The sequence below is a fragment of the Podarcis pityusensis genome, assembly GCF_964106645.2.
Source record: "Podarcis pityusensis genome assembly, chromosome: 3".
NCBI classification, from domain to species: Eukaryota; Metazoa; Chordata; class Lepidosauria; order Squamata; family Lacertidae; genus Podarcis; species Podarcis pityusensis.
The window spans coordinates 80,707,159-80,732,406 of record NC_138026.1 but is presented as its reverse complement, the minus strand read 5'-3'; the positions used below and the strand labels follow the sequence as shown (position 1 = coordinate 80,732,406).

Sequence of the window (25,248 nt, the reverse complement as noted above, 5' to 3'; positions counted from 1 at the left end):
TAATACAACTTAATTCTTAAACATTTTGAAATGTTTGCAGATTGCTTGACTTGGTGGTCCAGCCTATTCCTCTTGATTCACCTTCCCTTCGAAGCAATCTGCACATGTCACCAAGAGCTTCTGCATCCTGTATGCTTTCTAGTCCATTGCATTCCAGCCCTCGATGCTCCCTATACAAGAGCAGTAGAAGAGCACCTGAATTAAAGCTCCTAGAAACTCCTCTGGTTGTTAGGGTATGTAGAATTGTGAAGGTTTCATGAACTTGTTTGATACAGAGGCTGAAGTGCCATGTAATTAGTGGGTTCTGCCTCCCATTTTGACATGTTTCCTCCTCTTCTTAGAGAGCTAAAGCTTTGACATCTACATCTTCCTCTGGCTTTCCTGGTTTTACTCCTCAATCTATTTTGAGATCCAGCCTTCGGACTACTCCTTTAGCTACTCCAACTGCATCTCCAGGAAGGTCTATCACACCCCCTCTGCGTGCAAAAGAAACAAAAATATCATTTATGGAAGAAAGCAAAGCTTCAGGATGGACTGCTGGGGTAGGTTGGAAGAAACAGATGCTGGAAAGTAGAACATTTTGAGCCATATTCAGACAAGTTGATAGTTGTGCAAAGGACCTTAATTTTCTGCTTACCTTTTGGCAAGCTGGGCTTTAGTTAAATCTGGTTTATATATATGCATACATTGTGCATTTTAGGTTCATCTTTGTAAGTCACTTTGAATTTAACTTTTCTGGAATGAAGTATAAATAATAAAACAGCAGCAACAATAATAATAATAATAATGATGTGGGTGATTGGGTTCGTTTCCAGGTCTGCTGACACCCATGCATTTACTGTCCTATTCCAATGATGACCAAATGTGTAGAGCCAACACATACAGGCATAAGAGTCCCTTAATATACCATTTGTTACTGAATTTCTTCCTGGAGCTTTAAAACTGCATTTTGTGTACTTTGATGCATGCTAATTCCCAGGCCTATAGCCTCTTTTGCAGTCTTCTATGTATTCTAAGTTAACATTTTTAATTCAGGAAGCCCACATCATGTTCTCATGGCTGTATCTGCATTCCAGATATGAGGTAAAGGACCCCTGGACGGTTAAGTCCAGTCAAAGGTAACTATGGGATTGCGGCGCTCATCGCGCTTTCAGGCCGACGGAGCTGGCGTTTGTCCACAGACAGCTTTCTAGGCCATGTGGCCAGCATGACTAAACTGCTTCTGGCGCAATGGAACACGATGACTTGCAGTGGCATGCTTTCAAACTGCCGGACTGGTAGGAGCTGGGACAGAGCAATGGGAGCTCACTCTGTTGTGGGGATTCGTGGGTGGCGCTGTGGTCTAAACCACTGAGCCTCTTGTACTTGCCCATCAGAAGGTTGGTGGTTCGAATCCCTGCAATGGGGTGAGCTCCTGTTGCTCTGTCCCAGCTGCTGCCAACCTAGCAGTTTGAAAGTCGATAAATAGGTACCACTCCGGTGGGAAGGTAAACAGCTTCCATGAGCTCTGTTTTCCGTCATGGTGCTCCGTTGTGCCAGAAGCGGTTTAGTCATGCTGGTCACATGACCCAAAAATCTGTCTGTGGACAAATGCCAGCTCCCTTGGCCTGAAAGTGAGATGAGTGCCGCAACCGCATAGTCACCATTGACTGGACTTAACCGTCCAGGAGTCCTTTACCTTTACCATTCCAGATGTGCAAAGCCCTTGTATGCATGTGTGGATTGGTCAATGAATTTTAGTAGCTGGAGCCTGCTTGTTCAAAAATGCATGTCTTTAGAAGTAAAAACATTGACTATTTCAAGCAGAGAGTTCAGTGTTTGCCTTCTGGATCAAGGCCTTGCATGGTCAGAATTTTCTTCCCACTGGGGAAATGGTATTGCTTGTTTTAACTTGGACTGTTTTTTTTAAGATGACAGATAGTAAAACAAAACACAACACAGTTTCATCTGAATGCATTATTGAAGCTCACATGGAAGATATGTGGTCTAAGACTAGAGAAACTCCTGCATTTTCAATATGCAGTCTTCAGGAAGACTATGAAGAAGCGGGCTTGTCATCAGAATGCGTACCAGGCAATGATTTGAATAAAGCTGAACCTTCCAAAGAAACTAGTTATGGTTCTGTAAAGTCAGATCAAACTACTTCAGATTATCAAGATGCAAAATCGCCAGGTGACAACAGTGATTCCTTCAGAATCTCTCAGCCAGTGGGTTTCTCCCCTGAAGATCTTGTAAACGTACAAGTGTCAGCTGAGAGAGAAAGCAGTGAGACAGTAGCAAGGGATCCTTTGCAAATGGAACAGCAAACATCTACAGATGGAGAACAGTCGGCTGGTATGTGATCTACAGATATGCAAATGAATTAATAAGAAACAGGGTGTGCTGTAACATAGGAGAGATCCATCTAATCCAGCATTGGTTCTCCAACACTGCTAAAATAGATCCTCAAACTCCCAAAAAGGGCATGATGGAGATAGCCAAAACACAGCCACCATATTTGGAAACAGTATATCTGGCAGATACTGGAAAGGGGTGTGTGTGGAGAAATTTTCTATGATACCCTCTAATAGCAAATTCAGGTGACTGGATGACACATCAATTTGGAAAAGAAACAGTGGCTTTATATATTTGGGGGCCATCCAAGGTATGCAGAAGTATAACAGTTTGTGAATCACAAGAAGAGGGGTGTGTGGACTGCCAAATAACAACCTGTGAGATTAAAGATTACTGGTGGCAGTTAAGCTTACAAAGAGGAAATAGTAGTAGTAGTAGTAGTAGTAGTAATAATAATAATAATAATTACAGTATTTTAATATTTTTTTGGAAGCCGCCCAGAGTGGCTGGGGAGGCCCAGCCAAATGGGTGGGGTATAAATAATACATTATTATTATTATTATTATTTATACCCCGCTCATCTTGGCTGGGTTTCTCCAGCTACTCTGGGTGGCTTCCAACGGAATATTAAAATACAATAACTTATTAAACATTAAAAGGTTCTCTAAACAGGGCTGCCTTCAGATGTCTTCTAAAACTCTGGTAGTTGTTTTTCTCTTTGACATCTGGTGGAAGCTCGTTCCACAGGACGGGTGCCACTACCGAGAAGGTCCTCTGCCTGGTTCCCTGTAACTTGGCTTCTTGCAGCGAGAGAACCACCAGAGGGCCCTCGGCACTGGACCTCGGTGTCTGGGCAGAATGATGGGGGTGGCAGCAAAAATTGTAGTTGGTGATAGCCAAGCCAAAATTGTAAATTCTTGCTACTAAAATCAAGACTTACTGGTTGCAGCTATACTGTATCAATTTTTAAAAATTAGATTGAAGGATGCAATCTGTCTGTTTGTTTATGGGTTCTCCCATTCATAGGACTACCTGAAAGAGAAGGTGAAGACTATGGCTCACTTCCTGAGGATGAAGAATTTGTGATGCATCACTTAAATGCTATTCCTTACACTACGGTCTCTTCTGTGCCATCTAATGAAAGGTGAACATGTCAAGTACATTTTTTTAAAAAAAAAAACCCAGTTGTATCATGCTTCATACCTTTTACATTGTTTTGCATTCAGTTTCTTGAGTACTGTGATTATGATACATTTATTATATATTTATTAATAAAAAAAAGGGACACAGCTGGAGCACCATTTCACAGCCTTGATTGTAGTGTTTGTTTTCTGTGACCAACTATCTCCCAAACAGCATGCTGATAGTTGCAAGCTTCTATTTTGATCCCCTGATAATCTCGATAGATTGACAAATTGCAATATCAGTTGTTCAGCTTTCTTTTTCTCTCTCTCTCTCTCTCCCCCCCCAGCAATGGGGGTACCTCCAGCCTGGCATGTGTGCCAAATTTACACACAAGGCCATTTTCCCTAGCCCCCCTTTAGGTCACTGCAGAAACCATGGTTGCAGACACTATCCATCAGCTGATGAGTGGTGACTTCAAGCCTGCTACACTGGCTCTGTGACTTGAGTTCTGCTGGAGAACTTGGTTGTATAGCCTGTCTCTGCAAAAAGTAGTTTTGCCAGTTTATGTTCAGCACATGGGAAGCACTAGACAGAGGGCTTACATAGAACTCTGCACAGAGCTTCCAAAACACAGAGCATAGGACTAGTATAAATGCAAGTTTAAGGACCTTTGTCCCACCCACCTGTCAATCATCTGACATCATAATGGCAATTGGGTCTTTGACCGTAATAAAATTATGATGATTGATATGTGAGTTATCCTATCCACGTGTCCAGGTTTGCCTGTGCGTGGTGGGAACAGATAAGGATCTGACCTACTGGGTAAAAAAGGTTTCCCACCCCTACCCTAGTCAGTTCTTTTCATGTCCCACTCTAAGGCAGGAATTGACAAGTTGCCAAATTTGCCACACAAAGGAAAACTATTTTTTTTCTTAGACAGTAGTGTGCATTTGGATTTTGCATAGCAACTGCCCTGAGTGAAGTGTACTCAGAGGAAATATTCATAGGATAATATGCACATTAATACTTGTTTGATGGTTAATCAAGCAAACAGGATAGTAAAAATTAGACTTTAGTTAGCCACATCTGCAGAACTTTATAATTTGCATATAACAAAGGGGTAGATTCCAGACTTTTCCACAGAACTGGCTTTGCAGTATCTCTTGCAGTACAGCTCAATAATAATTGGAATGGTTTAAGGTATTTGTTGACAAAAATGTGTTAGTAGCTTTCATAAAATGTTTTCAAAATTCATTTTATTTAAAAACTGTAAGTGAAACTGTCCCTTACTTTCTTCTTATAAAGTCAAACAAATGTCCTAGAGTCCAGCATGCTGCCATTGTTGGAAAACAACCAGCTCCTTGATGAAGCAAGTCCCCAAGCTTTGGAGCCATTAGGAACAGATGCTGAATGTATGTATATTTGAATAATCAAGTAAATTTTCAAATGATCAAACAGACAAGGAAAATAATATTGAAAAGCTTGAAGTTATGTGACTTGATTCTCACTGTGTGCCTTTGATGCATGTGTGCTAAAATCTTCTTAGCCTGGTATATTTACTTTTATGTTAATATAGTAACTTCTGAACTATTCAAGATCCCATTTTTTATTAAATGAAATGTTTATTTATAAGTATATAGCCCAAAAACATTTCCTCTACTTATTAAGATCTGTGCTTCACATTCTGCAGTGCTGTTGTGTAATTTGGTATACTCTACAGTAGGGGAAGTGATACGCCTCCAAATCCTGTACAAACTTAAAATTTGGCTGTAATTGGAAATCTGGATATGCTTTTATTTTATTTAAAAAGGACTTAGGAGTCATTCTAAGCTATTAAATTAACTTTGGACTAAAGCACTGCTGTCTTATAAGCCAATTAAAATTGCAGATTGGGATGACTTTTTAGCATATGATACATTTTCGCAAAAGACTAACATCTTTTTTAAAAAAAAAATGGGGATATGCTGGATGATCTCAGACATTGCAAAAGCTGTAACTGGTGACGTGTTTTTCCTTTGGATTAGGAGGCCCAATTGTGCTAACAATTATTCATTGATTTTAAATGCACTAATTGTTTATTTAATGGGAGAACAAATCCAACTGCAAACTTCTGTTGTACATTGGTAGCTTCGTATCGCTGGCCGAGAGGCACAGTAGCTCAAAAAAACCTCAGTTTTTCTGATTCTGCAAAGCAGAAGTGAGCAGAGGTCCAGACAGTTCCTTAAATATTATTGGTCTCATAACTGAAAAGTTTTAATGTGAAACAATAAAATAAGAAAAGTAATGAGATGACAATCCTTTTTCAGCTGTCATAAGTATTCCTGATAGTGAAGACATTGTCAGTGTTCATTCCAAAAATGAACTTGAAGAAAGAGAAGCATTAGATGAAGATGGGTCAAAAGAAGCTGAGAGCGAAGAAAATATAGCCGTCCTGCAAGAGAAAACACCACTTAATATTGAACCTGCAAGTCAAGAAGTAAATGTAAGGGCTTCATTTAGCACTTTGGAACTTTCTTTGAAATCTGTTTGGAATTATTGGTTTGCCAGTGTAAATACCTTGGATATTTGTAAACTTTCACATGTGGGACAGCGCTTAAGGAAGCAGCTGCAGGAGAAGACAGTTTTTGTCCCAGAGCACCCACAGATGCAGATACTGCTTCCCAGGGACCATTTATTTGCATGCATGCAACTGCTGAAAAACCAATTCCATGTGGCTGTGTTCCTAGAGCTGTACTGTGTGGAGCAGTGTACAAATAGCTGAGTACAATAGCTAACTTTAAACCATTTGAATATTCCTCTAAAATTGGAAGAACTGTTTTCATTCATTAAATTTATTGAAATATGTGTATTGGAATTAAATTTATATACTTTTTGTTTTTAGCTTGTTGGTGATGGAACACGTGAAGTACACATCTCAGAAGCTGTAGTTGAGGCACTTCCGTACAATGAGCTATGTCCTTCAAGCAGTCTGAAATATCAGTACAGCAGTGATGCTATGGCGCAGCAAGTCACATGTGACGTACTCAAGAAAGATGCTGGTGAATCTGACTTTACTGGAGGAGATGGAGATCTGCTGATGTCCCAAAACAATTTTACGTTACTATTAGAAGGGGATGAAGAAGCTGAGATAGGAGATTCTAGTGCATTGCATACTTCCCCTCTTAAATCAGCCAGCGAGTTAGAGGGTGCCTGTGTAAATAGTGCTGGAAGTAACAACCCAGAATTCATCACAAATACAGTGTCTACTGTAACTAGTGATCAGATATCACAGAATACTGCTGAGGTGTTGCCTTATGTATCTGAACCTATTCAGATGGCTATTGCTGAGAACCTATTGGATGTAATCAAAGACACAAGAAGTAAAGAATTTTCAAGTGAGGTTGTGGACCAGTCTTTTCATGAAAGCATAAGTAAGAAGGTATTAAGTTCACCACAGGCACCTCTGCAAAATGTTACCGAAATAAGTAAAGATGTAAAATTGAGTCAAGTTGAAGATTCAGTGATGTCTAGCACCAGCACTGTGGAACAGATGGCACAAAATGTAAATGACCCAGTAGCTGATGGTCAGCCATTGGGACAGATGGATAAACCAGATCTGCTACTACCACCAACTCCAAGGAGAAGTGCTAGACGGGCAAAAGAAACATTGAACATTCCCGAAAGCCTTCCCCTTGGTTCTGAACAAGAACCTCAAGAAAAACAGACAACACAGGTTCCTGCTTTCCCAGGCTTAGATACTAAGGAAACAAAGGAGTGTGACTTAGAAATATCAACAAATGTTCATCCCATCACACAGGAGTTTCAGGCAACCATTGCTACAAGAAGAGGGGTTAGAAAACCAAAAGAGCTTGCATCAGAGCTTCATAAGCATCCAAGTGAACAGCTACCTTCTGCTCGCAGAAGGACTCCTAGAAGCACAAGAAGTTTAGTAGGGGATCAAGAAGGTAGTCAGTTTATCATTGACCATACAATTCAGATGATGGTAAATCCTAAAAGTGCAAGAAAACTGAAAAGCATTGCTTTCCACCTGGCAGAGAACGTGATTTCAGATCAGGAGGTAGAACCTCGTGAAGAGCAGCTGAGTACAAAACCAAGAAGAGGAAGGCCAAGAAAGCATGGTGAACTGAAAGTGATGGCCCAGTCAGAAACTGCAGCTGGGAAGCTGCCATTACCATCACCAGTTAGAAGGGGCAGACATAGAAAGTCAAGTCTACCAGAAGCCATTTCTGAACATGACATACAGCCAAGTAAACCACAGCTACCTGTATCAACTGAGCAGGAGAGGGCGCGAAGCACAAGTATATCAGAAACTGTTTCTGATCAAGAGACTGGGCTTATTAAACAGTTGCCTGTGCGACGAAGAGGCAGACCAAGAAAGAATCCTTTGAATGTGTCAGCAGATTTGGGACTGGAGTTGTCTCTGTTGTCTCCTCCCCCAACACCTAGTCAATCTTTTGTCACTCCTAGAAGAAATACTAGGAGAGGATCTGTTCAAGAAAAGACTCCAGTCGACACCACAAAGAGGAAATCTGCAAGAATTGCATCCGTAAGAATAGAAAAAACAAATACAAGTATAGAGAAAATGGATGCAGACAAATATGTTCTAGAAGAACATTCTGTACAACCAAGTGAGGCAGAGACTTTAGCAAGGAGTTCTAAAAAGAGGCAGTCCAAGATGACGGCAATCAGAAAGAGAAGCCAGTTACCATCTCTTTCTGAGGAAGGTACGGAGGAGGAGGAACACTTGCCGCAAGCAGCTGAGATTGCAGTAGGATTGCATTCCACAGACATGACCAAACAAAGGCTTAGTGAAACAGGGAAAACTTTGGCACATCGTGGTACTCTTGTGAAAAGGACCAGATACAGCAGAAAGAGTACGAAACAGAGTCCCACCCTGGATACAAATGAGACATTCTGTTTTTCACCTCCTCTTACCAAACTGACAGAAAAATCTAAAGGTACTTGAAATGTTGCCTTTGGCTGTGTAAGGCTTTTTTGCTTATTTAAAATTGCTTACTATGCATGAATTCCATTGAGGGTAAAACAAAACCGGAGCAGGATAAATACTGGGGATTTTTCTTAAAGCAAGACTGCCTATAACCCTGCCCACATTACTGCACGATATCAGTATGCCATCTACTGGGTATGGAGCCTCTACCCCATGGACCTAATTAGGCCTGCTGGGCCTTCCTATTTGGCTCACCAGGCCGTTTTAATCAACCCTCACAAACCTGACATCGGCACATATATAGGAATTGTGTACCCAAAAGTTTCACCCAGTTGTGACTTCTGAGTGCATTTTCAGCATTTTGCATATATGTATTGCCTCATCCATTACAAAAAGACCCAGTTCATGTACCGGGGAGGCATTAGGATTCATCTGTTCTGTAAAATGTGAAGAGAGCCTTAGAATGAGCTGACTTTCTGCAACAAAACATTCCAAGGTCATAGACCACAATTAGTGCAATAGGGTGTGGAGCAGCCCTCCATAAGACATTAGTTTTTACTTTGCCTTGTCCATTTGCAGTCAGCTGGTACACTACTGCTGTAATGACAGCACTGCAGCTTAACTGTCCATTCACTTTAAATCAGGGAGGGCCAGAAACTTATCTCCCCATTAGTCCCAGACCAAATTTGCTAGGTGGGTGAGACTGTCAATCATCTGATGTCACTATTTTGCCAGGTGATCCTTTGAAGCAGGAGGGTCAAAGAGGAGCATGGGGCTGCTTGCCAAAGGACTTTCAAATATCACTGCTCCAGTTTTTAGAAGTTCAAGAAGCATTGCTGAGAGGGAGAAGCAGGTTCAATGAAAACTGCTTCCCTCTCTAGAGCAAGGTGCAACTGATGGATGGCGGAAGCATGCCTTGCTTAGCAAAGAAACAGTTAGAGCTCACTTGAAGTTCCTGATTGTTCCTTTACCTGTTGTGTGCCTGACATTATGTATGACAGCTGGTTAAGGGAGGTTGGGCGTGGCTCTCCCAAAATGGCCTGGTGGGCCAAGTATGGCCCATGGGCCAGAGGTTTCCCACACCTGCTTTAAATGAAGACCCCACCTCTTTAAATGGAGACCTGCTTCCATCTCCCCGAATGCCCCAGCTATTCTCAGAAAAAGGGTAGGAGCAAAGCTGTGCTTTATGACATGTTGGCTACCATGGCGTACAAGGTTCAAAGGGTCTTAGTGTAACAAAGCCATGCCAGGTGTTCTAAGAAGCTTAAACAAAGAGTAGTTAAATTGTGGGTATATGGAAAGCTGCTCTGCACCCTGCTTTCCGCTTATTCAGGATTGCAGATAGAGTTGCATGCCTGGAATGCTTAGTTTCAAGTTCAAAAATAAACGCATGCTTTCTGATTCTAGGTGAGAAAGCAGTGACGCCTGTGCTACTCAAAGATTTCAAGGCAGACTTGACTTCTCAGTTTGTCTTCTCGCCCCCTGCTTTGAGATCTAGGAAGAAAAAAGTCTCCAGTATTTCAAGGATTGTGGAAGAGTTGGTAAGTAAAACCTTTGATCCCTTCTCCAAAGATCTGAAGAGAACAAGCCAGCAAATTTCTAGTGAAAGAGCCAGATTCTCCCTTCTGACATGATATAATGATTGGGAGATCAAGCTTTCCACATGTTTATAATTGCAATGGACCTTTTCAACACCTTTTGCAGCTTGCTAGAACCAGCTTGAGCTGTTGCTTCTTGGGTGTCCAGGGCACTTAATTGGTTTTATTGGTTTTTACTGTTTTTTAAAGTGATTAATTTTATTTAAGTTTTAAAATGTAATGGAAAAACGGTGGTTCTCCACGATCATGCTGGCTGGGCTGATGGAACAACAACAATTGGAGGGTAACTCAAATGACAAGCGAAAACAATATACACATCACCCCTTTGCTATACAGCAAATGACAAATGGTTTCAAAGATTAAAAGATGCCAGCTTTTGCAATATTTAACACACTTAAAGCAAGCTTTCAGGTTCATTGTATAGCATTTGAAGAACTGCTGACAGCAAGCAACACAGGGCAGTTATGTTGCTTTTTTTATCTTTATTTGTCAATATGAGTAATTACATGGAAAAGCAAGGAGTTTGTATTGATAAATTGGATTATCCAATTTAAGACTGGAAGCCATATATCATTATGGAACCAATGGTCTCTATCCAGCTTGTCTGTGTGCAAGGTCCATACATAAAGGAAAGGAAGCTGGTTTATGAGTGATGGGAGAGGCAAGAAAGATGGGAATAGATTTTGAGTGTGAATGTTTTAAATTACTACTGTATAGCACTGGTTTAACAGTGTCACTACTAATGCCTACCTGTTTGTATGTGGGCAATAAATTTAAAAAGTAAATAAAAAGGAGATGTCAAAGAAACAGTTTCACTTTGTGCAAGTTTACCACTCTACATTTGTCCTTTAGGAATTACCAGTTAAAGAGGAGAAGGATGCAGTCTCAATAGAAACTTCAGAGAAGCCGAAAGTAAAGAGAAGCAGAGCTACAAGGTCAAAAGCAAAAAAAGCAAGCAAGTATGGGATGATTCTATATCCCCCCCCCCCCAAAAAAAAAACTTGTTATTTCAAAACCAGTCATGTGCAGAAATTATCACAGTAATGCATTTGGCATTTGGTATCGTAATAAAAAAAACAACATTAATTTGGTCTTCTGTGGCCTTTCAAATCTTGCCAGACTCCCAACTTCCACTATCTTGGCCATGTTGGCTGGAGGTGATTGGAGTAGGGGTCAACAACATCTAAAGGTGCCTCTGTTCTGTTGCCCTAAAGCATAAGAAATACTTTATACCAAGTCAGGCCATCAGTTCATCTAGTTCAATATTGACTGTAACAGCAATCTAGGTTTCAAACAGGACATTTTTTCCAGCCTTATGTGGAGATGCTCAGGATTGAACATGGGACCATTTGCATGTACAGTTGTACCTCGTTTTGAGTCCGCCCTGTTTAGGGTCCATTTCATCGAATGTCCGTAGCCAACCCAGAAGTACCGGAACGGGTTACTTCCGGGTTTGTTGCTCACGCACGCGCAGAAGCGCTAAATCTCGCTTCACGTATGTGCAGAGCAGTGCTTTGTCAAACATCCCTTTCGTTGAGCTTCCGGGACTCCAGAACGGATCCCAGATGCAAAAGGAGGTACAACTATACTCTATTATTCTCAGTAGTGGCGCCCACCCTGTGGAATGCCCTCCCGCCAGATGTCAAGGAAATAAACAACTATCTACTTTTAAAAGACATTTGAAGGCAGCCCTGGTCCGGGAAGTTTTTAATGTTTGATGTTTTGTGTTTTTAATATGCTGTTGGAAGCCGCCCAGAGTGGCTGGGGAGACCCGGCCAGATGTGCAGGATATAAGGATTAATTAATTAATTAATTACGACTGAGCCTACAGCTAATTATTCAGTCTTCATTCATCTGAACAGAAACATAACTTGTCAGTGTAACCTCTCATTCCTCTTCCTTGCAGAGTCCTAGAGAAAGATAGCAGTTGGTCAACGCCACACATGGAAATTCAATTCATTTCTCCTTTTGGCACGCCAGTAGATGGAGCAAAAAGCAAACAGAAGGAGTCTGTGGATAAAGCAGAAAAGACTGTTCGTAAGACTCTTCATAGGAACGAGAGAATAACTAGCTTTCCAAAGCCAATTGTTCAGAAGAAGAGGCTATAACTGTTTTTAAATATGTGTATTGTACACCAATGCTTGTAAAGTCATCATTGTGTGGGATATTAAGAAAAAATCATTAATTTGGAAGATAATTTATATAAATTATTGTAAAATTTCAGAAAACTAAAGGTCTTCAATAAGTAACTCCGTATGGAGTGTGATTTCTTCAGTCAATGCAGGTTTTCTATTTTATAAGACTTCATACATTTATATAATATGTAAATAATCTTATTTTAGGAATGTTAAATAAAAATGTATACATAACAGCGATTATTGTCCACTAGATTTTTGAGAGAGAGAGAAAGAATAAAAGAGGTGTGTGGTGCAAAGAAATTAAAGAGGATTTTAATGATGGCTTGTCACTGTTGGTGCTTCTCTAATGGGAAGCTACTCTTTTTTAACAGTTTGATCTTGCAATGTTTTTGAAAATTAAAATTTGGCAGTTTTAGAATTTATAGAAAATGTTTTGACCTTTTGGGAATTGGTAAAAGGGGTTATCCATTGCATACAAGTTCCTTACTCCTGGTTGAACATGTACCTTATTGAAGTCGGAATGTAAACAATTGTATTGAAGCTGTGCAATATTTTTTTGTATTTGTCTTAACTTGGGAAAGCTGCTCTTCAGTTTATAAAACAAAATCTCACCTCAGATGTTTCATTGTTCTTTCAATTTGCTGCATCAGCAGGAGTCTCTAACATTAGAAATATTTATATGTTCGCATTTACTCACCATGGGACTCAACACTTTCAGGGATTTCACCTCCTTAAATTTGCCCCCAAATTTGATATTTTGAAATGATGCATGTTTTATAGACTTTGTGGTTACTAGAGAAATGCTACCACAATTTTGGTAAAATAAAATGGTCTGGAAATATACATTCTCCTGTAGTGTTTGACCTATATCACTGCAGCACAGAGAAAGTGGAGTCAGGTTGAATCAGATTTGTGGTTCAAATTGAGAGAGAAGCTGAAAGAGGCAAGTACTTTAAATGAAGTTTCACTAAGGATGCCCAATATTCAGTTGCCTCTTTTAGAAACGGTACACACTGCTGGCAAATGTGACCTTCTGGAGTTCCTCTTAGACATAATGTATCAGGTAACATTCAGGTAATGAGTGGACACATAAATAATTGAGGAACAAAGCAGCAGCTGTATTAGGATCCACTCTACCCTTTTCTTTTTCCAAAACAAGGTCCTAAAGAGAAAACTTGAGCGATGCACTCTGTTTTCTTTCTGAATTCCTTGGAAGAGTTCAAGCGGCAGAAGCATGCCCGGTTCGGACAGTGTGAAAGTGGCAGTACGCGTAAGACCTTTCAGTAAGGTTAGTCACTTATTTTGTCTTCACTGAAACTATCAGGCCTAAGATCACAATGGGGCAGCAGAGTGGTTGGTGATGGGAGAGGCTGGGGACTATATTTCAGAAAGGAGGAGGAAGTGTCACTTCGTAAGGTGAAGAAGGAGCCCTTCCGGTAATGGTGGCACCTTTTAGAGGACAAAACATCTGCTATGGAGGGGGTGAAGAGAGGGGAGAGTGATGCTTGGAGCAGCTGCCCTGCTGCCAGTTCTTCATACACACTCCTGTAAGTCTTTCATGTAGCAAATCAGGCTTGGATCACGGTATGCCTTTCTCTGGGTGTGGTAGGCATGTCTGGCTAGTTCAGGCAGGTTTGTGAAAATGTCTCTTCGTATGCATGTTAGGCCTTGATAGGTCCTTAAGGTTTCCTATAAAAGTAAGAATCTAGCTGAGGTTGCTTTTCTTACTGTAACAGTAACCGGAGAAGAAACCTTTTTAGAGTTAGGCTGGATCCACACTGATACGTAAAAATGCTGTAAAAAAGAAAAGTAGTATAGCTCTCTTTGCAGTTTCCCATTGCCGGCGAATCGCTGCTCTGCAGTGCCTTCTGGTGTCACATTTTTTATTATGCATTTTTAACTAACCAGTGTAGATTCGCCCTTGGTCTTGGAAACTCTTATAGCGTAGTCCCTTGATTCCAAAATTTTCCTGAGGACCCTGAACTCTCCTCTGCCTTTGTGTGTTTGATTTGTTTTAAAGCCAGTTTAATATTTGCAAGAGGCTGCTGTTACTGCATGGACTGGGTGGGTGGGGGTGGGGTAACATGACTTTTTGGTCCACAGTTAATGGATCCATTTGGCCCTAGGCCTGATAGTCGTCCACTTCATTCTGCCAGGGCTTCTGTGCTTTCTTAAATGTGTATGACAAGCAAGTGTGTAAACAGCTGCAGCTTTTCCCAATCTGCACCTGTTGTGCACCTGTCAGTCATGCAGCTTTTCAACAGGACAAAGCCAGGCTTTCTAAAACATGGGTAGGCAAACTAAGGCTCTAATCGCCTCCTAAATCTGGCCTGCGGAGGGTCCAGGAATCAGCGTGTTTTTACATGAGTAGAATGTGCCCTTTTATTTAAAATGCATCTCTGGGTTATTTGTGGGGCATAGGAATTTGATTATCCCCCCCCCCAAATATAGTCCGCCCCCCCCCCAAGGTCTGAGGGACAGTGGACTGGCCCCCTTTTGAAAAAGTTTGTTGACCCCTAAAAGCTTGTCTCAGCTGTCCGGAGTGAGGTAAACAAACATGGATATTGCCTGGAGGTGGGGCGGGTGGAAGCTGGAAAGAGATGTCTCTGCTGCTGCCAAGCCAATAATCCCTAAACAAAACAACCCTCACAGTCGGTTTCCTCACTTCAGCTGATAGCATGCATAGTACTGAACCTCTTCAGTTTCCTAGAGCAATTCAGTCTCCTAAAGGTTTGAAAAGAGAAGTGAGGCAAATGTGACTCACTAATGGAGATACTTCCAGACTGAATACAGATATGAATCTGTCTTGAGGCATTCTGACCAAGGCTAAGTAAGCATATGAGGGGCAAGAGGGTATGCATGAGCACACTAGCCCTTCCCTACAAAGCCTGGGCAGCTGTTAGCCAGTGTAGACAATGCTGCGTTTAGATGGACCCAATGGTAAGACATCACTTCCTGTGAGCCAGTGTGGTGTAGTGGTTAAGAGCGGTAGTCTCGTAATCTGGTGAACTGGGTTCGATTCCCTGCTCCTCCACATGCAGCTGCTGGGTGACCTTGGGCTAGTCACACTTCTCTGAAATCTCTCAGCCCCACTCACCTCACAGAGTGTTTGTTGTGGGGGAGGAAGGGAAAGGAGATTGTTAGCCGCTTTGAGACTCCTTAGGGTAGTGATAAAGCAGGATATCAAATCGAAATTCTTCTTCTATATTCCTACCCGTTGCCCACCATCTGTTCAAAGTGACTGTCGGCATGTGGCCTCTAGAGGCTTGTCCGAGAGTGAATTCAGACCTCTGATCCAAGAAACGTTAGCCACTCTTGCAGTGCAACACTTCTACTTTCTCTGCTTTGCATCAGCTTGAATTAATCTTGACTCCCATCAGCAACCAAATCTGGATGCAGCTTTTCACATGAGGCAAAGATCCCAAGGTCTTCTCCGGCAGAAATGTCCTTACTGATACCACCAAAGCATTTCATAATTAACTCTGAATGTCCAAAATCCATTCTTTACTGTTTCTTCCAAGCCTGTGCTCATACATGCTTCTACTCTCCTGGCATGATTACTTTTAAGTTTTAAGCCTTATTCTGAACTCCTGAATAGGTCTCATAAGGATGTGATGGTGTGTGTTTCCCTCCCCACCCCACAACATTTTAATGCAGGCTTTAAGCTTGAACTTCCTCTAAATTGCTCATTTTTTTAGCAGCACTTAAAAGATCGTGAGTATAAGAAACAATCATAATTGCTGCTTAAACTTGCATTTTCAAGCATGCATAGATCTTATTACAGTCAGTATAGCTAACTTCTAAGTAAATTTGTTTGAAGATTGGAACCTAAATGTGATGCGTTTCATTTTTGGATGGTTTAGCATGTGAAGATTTTTTTGCCCTCAATCTTCTTTGGGAAACCATCTAAACCCCCTCTCTGACAACTGCGCAGTTGGTAGAGCTTGAGACTCAGGCTTGTGGGCAAAAGATTCTGGCATTGCAGGGGATTGGACTAGATAACCCTCTTGGTCCCTTCCAACTCTGCAGTTCTATGATCCCATTATTATGGGAGGTTTGGACAGAGGCATCCCACTGCCTTGCCCTGCTGGCCTCTGATGTGAAAGTATTCTGATGGCACAGAGCTCTTCGTTCTGTCCACAGGTAGAAATAATGCCAGCAGGGAGCTCTGAAACCGGGCATTCTAGAGGTGAGGGGCTGATTTGGGCCCACTGTCATCACTTGATGTCATCAGGCCCAATTGCTGTGCTAGCTCCAGGTTGGAGCACCCCACTGCCTTCGTACCAGAGTGAGCAGCAAAGATGCAATGGCAGCCCCATTGCTGCCCAACTGGGTTTTGGATTGTAGTGTTGCAGGGCCCTTTGGTGTATTTATGTGGATAGTGATGGGAGGTACTGCGTTATATGTGTGATACATTATAAATGGCCATTTGAAATGTGCAGCATAGATGAAATGTTGAATAAGACCCTGTCTGTACTATACATTTAAAGCAGTATCATGCCACATTAAACAAGCACGGCTTCCCCCAGACAATCCTGGGAACAATAGTTAAAAATGCTGAGAGTTGTTAGAAGACCCTTATTTTCCCCACAAAGCTACAATTCTCAGCTCAATGAAAATAGGGATTAATTGTTGAACCACTCTTGAGAGTGAATTTTAATTTTTAAATATTAATATGAATTTTTAAATTTCAATAGAGAGAGAAGAATGCAGGCAGCAGATGTGTGATTTCTATGAATTGCAGCACTACAAGCATACATGATCCCAGGAATCCGAGCCATGTAAAAACGTTTACCTTTGACCTGGCGTATTGGTCACACAATGGATTTTTAAAGGACCAAGATGGCAAGCTAATTTCAGCTGGGCCAAACAGCAAATATGCAGGACAGGTAAAATGCATTTCATACAGTGATTTATTCTTTCGCAGTGCAATGCTAAAAGCATAACTACTCATTCTGCACTAGGACCAGTTCACAGGGTGGTAAAGCAGAGGTTGGATTCAGTAAGAAAACTAAAGTTCTGAATTTAAAAACCCAGTTCCTTTGCCTAGATTTTCACATCTGCACTTGGGTTGCATGTTTACAACTGTCATTGCTCTGAGCACAGTGTTAGAGCACCTTATTGTTGAACTTTTTGGAGTATCTGATATGGTCAGTGCACCAAGACCAACCTATCCATACCTGCAGTGCTTCATGATATCCAAGGGGCTGCTGCCAAAAGAAGCAAAATGTCCTTCCCAGTGTGTGCAATACACACACATTGGCACCTATTCTGGTACTGAGGACTATTTTCCTCACATTTCTGTTTCAAATATTTTACTGATTTTCAAGGAAAACACAAACATAAGCATTATCAAAATAATTTGTTCCCCTGCCTTCCCCTCCCCTCCCTCCAGAACAGAAGACTAATGCATCAAATGTTCTCTTAAGTCTATGTGTGCAGTCGGTGGGTACCAGCGATCAGGGTGTTCATTTGAATATCTTATAAAGGAGTGCCTTTTTTTAAAATAATCCATATCAGACATATCATTCAGGGCTTATACTCTATTAGTTACGGTAGTTTCTCAGATAAAACAATTGTCTGTTTCCATTGTGTCCTTTCCAGTTTTTTGCAACTACCAGAAGAAAGGTGATAAGTTCTTTGTGTAATAGGTTATGTTGAAGATTGTTAATAAACCTAGGCATGGATTACATTGTATATTCTGGTTTGTGATTTTACTTATTTCTGTGAATACCTTTCCCAAAATAGTTGCACTAACTCACATGCACATGAAAAGTCGTACCGGTTACCTTGCACCCTTTTCCTTACATTTCTGAGCCTGCATATTAAGGCAGCACTGGAGTAGGCAAGTAAGATTCTATGTAGATGTGCACTAGACACTTTATTTGTGTGTTGTTATAAATCTTACTTGGATTTATTTATTTTTTAAACCCCATTATAGAAGGAAGTTTTTCGTGACCTTGGGCAGGGAGTTCTAGACAGCGCATGGCAAGGTTACAATGCTACCCTCTTGGCTTATGGTCAGACTGGCTCAGGGAAGAGCTATTCCATGATTGGATATGGTGCAAACAGAGGCATAATCCCAGTGGTCTGTGAAGAGCTCTTTAGAACAATTCAAAACCAAGAGCAGAACAAGCAATATCAGGTTTGTTCAAGTTGTATAAAAGTTTGTAATTGCCAGCATTGCTGGATGCCTAAAACATATTCTATATTTGGGCAATATTAATTGCAGTTTTTGTGTTTCAGGGGTGTATATATGTAAACCTAAACATATTATGCCATGGTGCTGAAGGATGATACAGATTAGGCCCTAAAAGTAGTGATTCTGAGTAGCTAAACCCATAGAGATTAATCACATAAAGATTCTAGTGACAAAAAAGTCATAATTTCTATTATGGGTGTGTGTATGAAATCCGCAGCCCCAGAGTTGGCCACGACTGGACCTAATGGTCAGGGGTCCCTTTGCCTTTGTATGAAATCACAAAGTTATAAGATGTATTAGTTTGTTGTTGAGAGTTGATCTTTCTTTAAAAAATCAGTTTAAAAGGCAACTTTTCAAGCTGTTGGAGTCTCAAGAGTGTGAATAAAATGCAATAAGGAAGAGAGAAACTGGGTGTGGAGTGAGTTGAAAAAACCACTATAGCTGAGTAGGCTCAGTGCACTCAATGCAGATTGACATATGAAATTGCTGAATTTTGCTAAATTGATTTTTCAACTGTTCATAGTAGAAACGGTGATTTTTTGTATTTCGCTGTTCAATCTGCAGGTTACATTTAGCATGCTGGAAATTTACAATGAACAGGTAATTGCAGTGAATGACACTATTTCGTTCTTTTATTTTTCTGTGTTTCTCCCCTAGAACCTATACAAGAAAGGATGTTTTCTAATAACAGAGAACTTGAAATTTGTTCAGAAAGATGTTAGTATTTCAAAAATAAACCCAGTCATTTACACCCAGGTCGTGTGACACTGCACCAATCTTTTTTTCTTTTTTTTTTATAATCATATTTATTAAAATTTCCAATAATAACAGAATAAAGAAGATAGAAAAGATAAAGAAAAGAAAGAGAGAAAGACCAATTTTAAACCCTTATTTTCATAACCTTCTTTCTGGGACTCCCTCCTTCCCCTCCCGACTGTATTCCCCTTTCCCTACGTTGGTTCCACAAGTTCTCATTCCCAATTTAACCTAATATGTTATGCCTAATAGCCAATTTAAATTGCAATCTTAACATCACTCCTCACCTTTAACAAAATAGAACAAAAATTTTTTTCCCCAAAATCTACCCCGTTTCCTTCCACGAATTCCCCCTTTTCTTTTCTTTTTTTCCAAAACATGTTAAATCAAAATACCAAAGTTATATAAAAAAATAAAAAATAAAAGATAGAAAATAGAAGAAGGTTCCAGAAGTTGATTACATAGCCTTTGGATTCTAGAATTCCCCCTCCCTTCCCCGGTTTAGATTCCCTATGTCCATCAGTCTGTATGTTGTCGGCCTGGAGGTCTCAAGTCCACAGCCAAATTTTTCTCAATCCATCTTGCCGGTTTTCTTTAAATTTACTTGTTTTAATAATGCTTAATTTCAAAAATCCAGTCTAATCGAGGCCTTTAATTTCCCTTGGTCATTGTTGCTCCTCCCATTGTTCTTGCCGTGGCGTAGTTGGTCCTTTACTCTCTTGTTTCTTACTTTCTCAGGTTTCTGTCTTGTTCAGCTGCAAAACCATTCTTATTCTGAAATCTAGTATCTCTACAGAGGTTTGTTATTCAGGAACTTACTTAAATAGAAAGATTCTATTGTGTTGTCACCTCTGTAGACAAAACAATATTTTCAGTTTTGCTACTTTCCCAGGAGCTAAGACCAGTAGTACACATCCCAGAGTAGTTTTCCATATACGCCGCTTGTAATGTCCCAAAGCCCCTCTAGAGGGATTGCAATAACTTTGTGTCCTCTCATCCAAAAGTCAAGTTGTTGTTTCTTTTTCCACCCGACATTTTGTATCCATATTTATATCCAATTGTGTCAAAATTAACCAGCAAAATACTTGTAGCAAAGTCCTCTTTATATTCTCAAGATTTGACAGCTACTTTGACAGCTGTCAAACTCTCCATCTCTCTCCGCCAGGTTCTCTGAATCGCCCCGGTTCCCGGGGGGGGGGGGTTGCCTTTTCCCTCTCACCCTCGACTCTCCTCCAGCACAATTCTTGTAATGATTCCATCGTGGAATTTGGTATTTTTAGTCAGCAATAAACTTCTGAATTGATCTTGGTTTCTCAGTCCTTGTTTTAGCATGTTTACAATCAGGGAGGGGACTGACTTCCTTTTTAGATCCCCCCCGCTCGTGCCGAATCCGGAAAAAAAAATTCCTTTTTTTTTTCCTCCTTTTGTACCCGGTTACCCAATTACTCACGGGTTTTTGTTAAATGTCCGAATTTCAAATAGAAGAAGCCAGCGCTCTCCGACGAATGGCATGCGGCTGCACTCGGCAGGGGAAGCGATAGACTCAAAGTACCACGCCACTCCCTGGCACCCGATCCGTAGCCTTTAAAAAGGCTCCTTCACGAGTTGGGAGGGCGCTGACGGTACCAGCCGAGTCCCCATGTCCACGGGCCCCGTGCCCGTGGTTTTTAAGGGTCCCCGCGTCGCCGGCGCGGTAGGACCCAGCCCCTGCCGAGCCGACTCCCTCCGGAGCTCGGAGGGAGTCCGCCATTCGGCGATGGCGCCAACCCGGAAGTCCGACACTGCACCAATCTTGCATATTCAAAATTGGACGGGGTAATAATAATAATAATAATAATAATAATAATAATTTCATGCAGAAGCAGGTTTTGGCGAGGGGAGGGAAAACACCTGTATTAAGTAGCCTACCTTCAATGTTGTGTGGGCCAATACCACTGTAGTCTGATATTTAGAGAAGTAATGCCAGACTAATAGCACTTTGGGTGAGAGGTGAGAAACCATTTCTATACTAAACTGCCGGATTCTCATTCTTCAAGTATTGCTGTTTCCACAGGCTTGTATATGCAACCAAAATATTCCCTCCTTTAATCTACAAGCTCCAAGTTCCTACAAGTGTGATAGCTATTATTGGGAATGTTATTATTAAAAATATGTATATTGTAAATGTTCTGTACAGTTTTGGAAGCATGTGGGGAGAATCATATGTACACAGTGTACATGCACAAACATTGTACAGTGGTACCTCTGGATGCGAACGGGATCCGTTCTGGAGCCCCGTTCGCATCCTGAAGCGAACGCAACCCGCGTCCGTGGGTCACGATTCGCCGCTTCTGCGCATGCGCGTGACGTCATTTTGAGTGTCTGTGCATGCGCGAGTGGCAAAACCCGAAAGTAACGTGCTCCGTTACTTCCGGGTTGCCACAGAGCGCAACCCAAAAATGCTTAACCTGAAGCTACTTCAACCCGAGGTATGACTGTATTTATTTCTCATGTATATGCACATGTTTACTTCAGATCATGTGACTCCTTGAGAGTATCCATATTTCCTGCCAACTTGTCAGTTCTACAGAGTTGCAATTGTTTTATAAACCATGAAATGGGCCTGTGTTCTAGCTACATGTACCAAGGGTGCAATTATTTTTGTCCATGAATGAGATTATTTGATGTGTTTTTGTGGCATTACTGCAAGTATTTTTAAAAAATACTTCTGAAATATACTGTTCTTTGGCCAATTAATCCTAACTATATACACAAGTGTGTGTGTGTGTGTGTGTGTGTGTGTGTGTGTGTACTGTATTTTTTGCACCATAACACTCACTTTTTTCCTCCTAAAAAGTAAGGGAAAATGTCTGTGCGTGTTATGGAGGGAATGCCTACGGGTGGCACGCCTACGTATTTTCCTCCTCTAAAAACTACGTGCGTGTTATGGTTGGGTGCGTGTTATAGAGCGAAAAATACGGTATATAATCTTGTTAGGATCTCCCCTTCTTTTCAGTAAAAAAATATTCTAATAAGACACTTTTGTTTGCAATCCAAGGTTATAGACTTGCTCTCTAAAATAAAGAAGCGGGGTGGGCTCAAGTTACGAGAAGATCAACAGCAAGGCTTCTATGTGGATGGCTTGAAACTGGTGCCCTGTGACAGTTATGCACAAATTGAGAGGTTAATGGAACAAGGTACCAAAATAAGAACCACTGCTTCAACCAGCATGAATGCCACCAGCAGTCGTTCTCACATGGTCATCACCATTCAGTTCAAACAGGTATGTACAAAACACTTTAGGTGTGGCCAAATGTAAGTAGAGAGTTAGATCTTAAAGCATTGGATTCCTTGTGAGGTTTGTGCTATTTCCATGGATATATTGTAGACCATCAAAACAAAGGACTAGTTTAATAGGTCGTGCATAGTGATCCTGTGGCAAGAGTGGTACATGTAAGAGTTTCTAGTACATGTGGACAAGACCTGAGAGTTGAGCTGCTATCTGGTATTTCGTGGACTTGGCTTGTGGCGCACCATTGTCAAAATCATTGGCTTGGATGTTAAGCAATAACATTAAGCAGGCCCCTGCCATGGTTGACAAGAGAGGGGAAAATGACTTGGGGGAAGAGGGATTCTAGAACCACTAAACAGTTTGCAACATCTTTTGTGTTAGGTTTGCAATTTGAAGAATTGGTTTTGCATATTTTGAAATCTGGGATACTACTTATTTTGTTTTGAGCCAACAGAGTTTTGCTTTGATTGGTTAGAGCCCTATCAACTTGTGAAGCATGTACTATAGTTGGATGTGCTGAGTCGAGTAGTAATGTCTCCTCTGCAAATGCTGGTTGAGAGGAGGAGAACTTAAAAGACTTGCACTGATGAAGTTCCCCTTCTCTCCTTTCCCCAATGCTGCTTCTTGTAGATTTTTCTTAGAGAAGACATCACTAAGCAATCCATTATAAATCTGGTAGACTTGGCTGGAAGTGAAAGACAAAAATCATCAGGATCCGAAGGAGACAGGCTGAGGGAAGGGTCACGTGTAAATCTAAGTTTGACCACCTTAGGAAATGTTATCAGGTACAAAATAGATTTTGTGAAGTGACCTAACCATCCCTTTGGTATTGCATGAATAGTAACTTTCAATTATATGATAAGCATCTTAGAGCAAGCACCAGTATTTTTGCTCATTAGTCTTTAAAGCACCAGGTACATAATATATTTTTTAAAAAATCCTTATAGTTAATATATATACGACGCTTCCAGTCTTAGAAATCCAAACTTAGAAACTTCCCTGAGTAGTACGCCCTTATTTCAGAAATAAGAGAATCTCACTTTTCTGTTAACTTCCTTTAAGGGATGTTGTTGACAAACATTTTAATGTATTATTTGGGATATTAAACTTTTTAAATACTGCCACTTTTTTTTTTAGCATTTCCTGAACATCAGCCCACATCCCATCTAGTGACCTTAAATGACTAATTCTCATATGTAACAGTAACAAATAGAAATTCTTGTGCTCTTTAGCTTTGCAACATATTCAGAGAATATGGTATTCAGATATATGATTTATTTATTTTAAAGAAATAAATCTCCTGTTCACCCTCTTTCCCTTCTATCATTTATTGTTCTTCTAGTGCCCTGGCTGAGGCTGCTGTAGGGAAGAAAGTATTGCACGTCCCATATAGAGATTCAGTTCTTACAAAACTCTTGCAATCTGCTTTGGGAGGAAACAGCAGAACTATTATGGTAAAGCTATTTTTTGGGTAAATTTGGTAAATTATAGCAATTTTCTCCACTAGAAGATGAAAATGTGTAGTTTCTTGTTCTGTAAACACATTTGAGACAGTGTACATAATTATGTGTTCTTTGCTGTTTGGGTGCAGTAAAAAGGACTGAAAAAAATCTGATACACTGGCTGCTTGGGAGTTGGATGCTGATTACATCACCTAGGAATGAGAAATATTTCCCCAGCTCTGGCTACTGAACTGTATTTGCATATCTTATCCTCCCCCATCCCCAATTTCAGTCACTGAGATATTTAGAATTTCACAGCCAGATTCTCTTAAGCCGTTATCTGGGCAGGTATATCATCTGAAGTAAAGAGGCTGTTGTGTCTTGTCATGTTAGTGCTGCCTTCAGCAACCTGTAAAGCTCCAGATGTTTTGGACTACAGCACATACTGGCTGGGAAGGATAGGAGTTGTAATACAAAACGACTAGAAGGCAACAGGTTGCCGAAGGCCACATTAGTGATTCGTGAAACCGCTTTCTCCTGTATATGTGCAGTCAAAGCCATTCTTGGGACACAGGTGCTGTGTGGAAACATTAATGCAAACTCCAAAATATGCAGTAAGGCAATTACGACCAGCCCATATGTCACAAAAATGTGTTAAGCATTTATGTTTTTCAGAACTCCGTATTAAGTTGAATGTGAAGAAAAACAGGGCAGGGGGAGACAGGGAGCAAACCAAAAGTTGGCATGAAATTAAAGCCACAAAGTCTTTCTGCTTTAGAAAGTTTGTTTGCTAGTTTGGTTGTTCCTAAAAATGTTTCTCTACTTCTTATTTTGGAGGTTCTCCACCCACGCACCCCCACAATGGAGCAGCATGGCTTGCTATCTGTTTTTGTTTTTGTTTACAGTATTTTGTTATCAACATTTATCTGAGAGGGGTTTATTTGGCTAAGAGGTCTGCCAGTTACCAATTCATATTCTGTTAGTAGTAGTCGCAGTATAGAACAAATAACTGAAAAGAAACTTGTCCTTTAACATATTTGCAGATTGCAGCTATTAGTCCAGCAGACATGTGTTATGAGGAGACGCTGTCAACTTTGCGATATGCTGAGAGGTATATTGTTTTCACATCTTGTAAGAGAAGTGATTGGAATGGATTTCAAAGGAGAGCAAGAAATTAAATAATCATTAGCTGCTATTTATTTGTGTGGGCACATACTACCCTGTTCAAGATCGGATCCACCCTGGAAATGTTAGGTTAAGGTACCCTAGACCATTAGGTCCAGTCACGGACAACTCTGGGGTTGCGGCGCTCATCTTGCACTATAGGCTGAGGGAGCCGGCATTTGTCCGCAGACAGCTTCCGGGTCATGTGGCCAGCATGACTAAGCCGCATCTGGCGAACCAGAGCAGTGCACGGAAATGCCGTTTACCTTC

At 40.9% G+C, this 25,248-nt stretch overlaps 2 protein-coding genes across 4 annotated transcripts in view; both read left to right on the top strand.

Moving 5' to 3' along the window:
• The window catches only part of AHCTF1 (AT-hook containing transcription factor 1), a 53,388-nt gene extending 40,629 nt beyond the window's left edge, over positions 1-12,759 (top strand). For 2 of the 3 annotated variants that reach the window (XM_080997592.1, XM_080997593.1), the window contains exons 27-36: positions 41-233; positions 342-542; positions 1,911-2,334; positions 3,361-3,478; positions 4,765-4,871; positions 5,766-5,941; positions 6,341-8,417; positions 9,815-9,948; positions 10,858-10,964; positions 11,912-12,759. In XM_080997592.1, coding sequence (XP_080853718.1) covers positions 41-233; positions 342-542; positions 1,911-2,334; positions 3,361-3,478; positions 4,765-4,871; positions 5,766-5,941; positions 6,341-8,417; positions 9,815-9,948; positions 10,858-10,964; positions 11,912-12,113 — 3,739 coding nt within the window. In that variant the 3' untranslated portion in view covers positions 12,114-12,759. The remainder of the gene's footprint in view (positions 1-40; positions 234-341; positions 543-1,910; positions 2,335-3,360; positions 3,479-4,764; positions 4,872-5,765; positions 5,942-6,340; positions 8,418-9,814; positions 9,949-10,857; positions 10,965-11,911) is intronic. The other variant, XM_080997594.1, reaches the window with a different exon arrangement.
• Positions 12,760-13,252: 493 nt separating this feature from the next.
• LOC308472613 (kinesin-like protein KIF28) overlaps positions 13,253-25,248 on the top strand; it is a 29,108-nt gene continuing 17,112 nt past the window's right edge. The window contains exons 1-8 of the mRNA XM_080997669.1: positions 13,253-13,431; positions 16,841-17,032; positions 18,085-18,288; positions 18,910-18,945; positions 22,139-22,363; positions 23,003-23,157; positions 23,715-23,826; positions 24,858-24,925. Of these exons, the coding sequence (XP_080853795.1) occupies positions 13,378-13,431; positions 16,841-17,032; positions 18,085-18,288; positions 18,910-18,945; positions 22,139-22,363; positions 23,003-23,157; positions 23,715-23,826; positions 24,858-24,925 (1,046 nt within the window). The 5' untranslated portion in view covers positions 13,253-13,377. The remainder of the gene's footprint in view (positions 13,432-16,840; positions 17,033-18,084; positions 18,289-18,909; positions 18,946-22,138; positions 22,364-23,002; positions 23,158-23,714; positions 23,827-24,857; positions 24,926-25,248) is intronic.